The 4,000-nt window shown below is 41.5% G+C and overlaps 1 protein-coding gene across 1 annotated transcript in view; it reads right to left on the bottom strand.

Moving 5' to 3' along the window:
• The window catches only part of LOC103735206 (PH and SEC7 domain-containing protein 3-like), a 5,662-nt gene extending 1,670 nt beyond the window's left edge, over window positions 1–3,992 (bottom strand). Inside the window, exon 1 of the mRNA XM_008834360.2 lies at window positions 3,486–3,992. Coding sequence (XP_008832582.1) covers window positions 3,486–3,859 — 374 coding nt within the window. The 5' untranslated portion in view covers window positions 3,860–3,992. The remainder of the gene's footprint in view (window positions 1–3,485) is intronic.
• Window positions 3,993–4,000: the final 8 nt, after the last annotated feature.

A 4,000-nucleotide genomic window follows, 5' to 3' on the forward strand; every position in this document is an offset into this window, starting at 1 on the left:
TTTATTGAATAAAATGTTAAATTCACATTTTAATTAGCTATATTTAGATTATATGCACAACTATCGCCATTCTCAGTTATACCAGAAGCTGATAAATATAGCATATGTGAACTCGATACGGTAAACATTCAATAAAAATACTCTAAACGTTCACTGACTATTAATACTTTCTTATTTAAGTGAGACCAGATGCTCTGGGGAAGATGGCATCATCAGCATCCAGCAGCTGCCCTCTGCTGACATAAATCGGAACTGCAGAGAGTTCAGGTCCACAGCAGAGGAGTATGGCTAAGACATGTCATTTGCAAAGACAGCCAAAACCATAAGCTAGAAAACCAAAAACCTTACAAGTTAATATAAAGGAGTGAGGCATTAATCTTGACATATAAAGGTAAACGTTAATATGCAGAATTCAAATATAAAAAAGAATATTCCAACAGAGGATGTGACAGTGGTCAGAGCAGGTCAACCGTTAGAAAACATGGAAGAGAATTTTCAGCTGTGCCAATTACTAGCTAGCTATACCATTTTAGGTGATTTTTCTTAACCTCTCTGAACCTCTAATTCCTATAAATAGAAATAAAACAGAAAAATTATCTATTAAATATCTCCTAAGCAATTCCAATTCCTAGGTATCACCAGAATTCATAATCAACAGTAAGACTGTCATTGCTGGTATTACATTAATCAGAGTACAAGGAAGCAAGTTCGTTGGGGGACTGCTGGCTCGCCAAGGCTTCCCACTGCTCCTGGAATAAAACAAAGCTCTTATGCAGACCTCATTCCCCACTTTATGCCGAACTCCTTCAGTTCTACGGTCTCAGCATAAGCAATGTTCCCACAGAAAGGTCTTGTCCAAGCCACCAACTGAATTAGTCTCCTTCCTTCTATTCAGGTTATTCTTTCCAATGTGTCTGTCTGTTCGTAGTACCTAGGTTGTATTTATGTGACCACTGTATATCTTCAGCAGTTAAGTCCATGAAGACAGTGACCAGGGAGCCTATGTACGTTTACTATTGTTCTACACCCAGCATCTGAGTCAAGGACACAACAAAAAATTGAACAATATTTGTGTTGGGGAGCTGGAGAGATGGCTCAGTGGTTAAGAGCACTGTCTGCTCTTGCAACAGACCAAGGTTCAGTTCCTAGCACCCACATGGCAGCTAACAACTACCTGTAACTCCAGTTCCAGGGGATCAGATGACCTCTTCTGGCCTCTGTGGGCACTGCACGACACAGGTACACTTGCGTACATGCAGGCAAAACACTCATACACATATAATAAAAATTTTTTAAAAAGAAAAATATTTGTGGACAAAAGAGAAGGGAAGGAAAGAGGACAGGAGGAATGAATTAATATCTGAAGCAGTAAAGGCGCATGTTTCAGCATAATATGAAGACAGCAATGCGTCACATAGCAAGGCTGCCTTGGATAGAAGTCTAGAGGAGATTTTTTGGTTTTTTTCTTTTTAAAATATTTTATTTATCATTTTTATTTTATATGTATGAGTGTGTACAAATGCACCCATGTCATGCAATGCCCACAGATGACAGAAAAGGGAGTCAGATCCCCTGGAATTGGACTTACAGTGGTTGTTAGCCATCATATGGATGGCTGGGAATCAAACCCAGGTCCTCTGCAAAAGCAGCCAGTGCTCTTAACTGCTGAGCCATCTCTCCAGCCCCAGAAGTCTAAAGGTTTTATGTGATGTGATGCTGACTCTAAAGGAGCATCATCTCAGGAGATTTTAAACACCCAAAGAAAAGACATTTTCTTATTTTGAAACAAAGACAAAACACCCCCCTACACACACACACACACACACACACACACACACACACACACCCCTTCTATCTTGACACATTTTCTTCCACATACACTAAAACATGCATCTTGAGGAATGGCAGAAGAAAAGGTTAACATTCAAAGCACAGTTCTATAATATACAACAAATGACTCTGCCAAACGCAATGATGGTCAGACTATGTTCAGAGGGACGGCTGTGTCTTCACATCCAGGCTCTAAGCTGGAAATGTATACGGAGAGGAAGGCCAGAAAATATGGACTACCAAGTTTACTTATCCAGCCCATACAACAGGATATATATATGTATATATATATATACACACTACATGTGAGAAAGAGGGATTCATTTGTAAATACCATGGAAACAAATGAGTTAGAATTTAGTCTATCTCTGACCTTCTGAGATGCCCTTTTTAATTTTATTATTTTTTATTTTTGTATATGAGTATATTGCCTCCTTTTTTGTGAGTGTGCCCATGCCATGCAATGCCTGTGGAGGTCAGAAGAGGGTACTGGATCCCCTGGAACTAGAGTCAACAGACAGTTGTTAGCTGCCTGTGGGTGCTGGAAATCGATCGTGGGTCTTCTGCAAGAGCAACCAGTGCTTTTAACCCCTGAGCCATCTCTCCAGCCCCAGAGGTGCCCCTTCTAAGCACAGAAAACTGAATGGGTCCAAACCTCTGTGTCCATACATGAAGGCATACTGCACCATAGGCTAAATGCCTTCTGCACTGCAGCTACTGTGCATTCAGGAGGAAAAGCCACAGACAGGCTGTCATGAGTAAACAGGATATGTCAGAAGAGTCCTAATTGTTTCATATTATTCAAATGCACTGTGGAGTGTTTTAGTTACATTGATGCTGAAAATTTTAAAGCTTGTCAGACATAACAAAATGATAAAAACTTATTTGCAAAGTTGAGTGTTTATAGTCTCTTCAGCACTATTTTCCTGGCCCTTACCTAATAAACAACTTACTACAAGATCACTTTCCTGTCTTAAAAAGTTACAGGCTAAGAACGACCTAGTGTAAAATAACCTCTCTTCCATTCTGTGACAAGTATGGCAGCCCTCTTGTCTGTGGAAGGAGAGAAACTGCCATTAGAATGAAACCAGGGTCAATAATGACGCTTAAATGTATGTTTTTCCTACACACATATACCTAAGATAAAGTTGAATACATACAGTCACCACAGTAGGAGATTTAACAATAACAAAATGGACACCTACATTACATAGTAACAAAAGTTCCGTAAAACATCAATTATTTCTGGTAGTCTCTGTTTAATGTTTTACGATTTTTGTATTTTATTTTATGCATGTCTGTCTTCATGTATGTATGTGTGCCATGTGAGTGAGTATCTGGTGCCTTCAGACGCTAGAAGAGGGTGCTGAAACAGGGGTTACAGGCAGTTGTACGCCATCATGTGGATGCTGGGAACCAAATCCATGTCCTCTGCAAAAGCAGCATTGCTCTTAACTGCTGAGCCTTCTCTCCAATCTATCCACTTAATATTTTTGAACCCTGTAGCTGACCCTCGGTAACTAAAACCTAGGATGTAAAGTGCCTATAAGGCGATACTATGGTACTATGAGTTGAGTTCCCACACCAGGCACAGGACAGTGGTTTTCTATAGCATGTTCCAGGCATTACTATCAGCAGGACTACTCAGAGCTTACCTTTCCTCATCTCCCTGTATTTCAGGGTTCTTCTCAAAGTATTCTTTGCTTTCCCTCAGGAAGACTTCATCCTCTCCAGTCTCACCCAGAGGCACAGGGGACAATGTCCCTGAGCTAGGGCCAGACCTCCCTGAAGACGCTTTCCAGGTTTCATCCCAAACACTCCCACTTAAATTAACGGAATTACTGCACGAGTCAGCAGCTGAGATGTGACGGCTTGGCACTTTGGCAAACTCTCTGCTCTCAGGAGAGGCTGTCCTTTCCTGTGATGTCTCAAAGCCTCCAGGATGCCGGGTCTCTCTCTTCTCTCCTCCTGTCCACAGTACCTCTACTCCTTGAAACTCTACGTGTTTGATCCGACCTTGGCGTCCCATGGAGCCACCTTGATCACATCCTTTGGGGTGCTCTCTTCCAAGGTCAGATCTCTTATCTTTCAAAAATCCAGTGCTGCCCACAGAGTTATGGTTCACTGCTGAGCTCTGCGGGGAGGATCTGGGGCATGCTGGCTTCTGCAC

The sequence above is a fragment of the Nannospalax galili genome, unplaced genomic scaffold (genome assembly GCF_000622305.1).
Source record: "Nannospalax galili isolate Female #2095 unplaced genomic scaffold, S.galili_v1.0 scaffold2437, whole genome shotgun sequence".
Classification (NCBI taxonomy): domain Eukaryota; kingdom Metazoa; phylum Chordata; class Mammalia; order Rodentia; family Spalacidae; genus Nannospalax; species Nannospalax galili.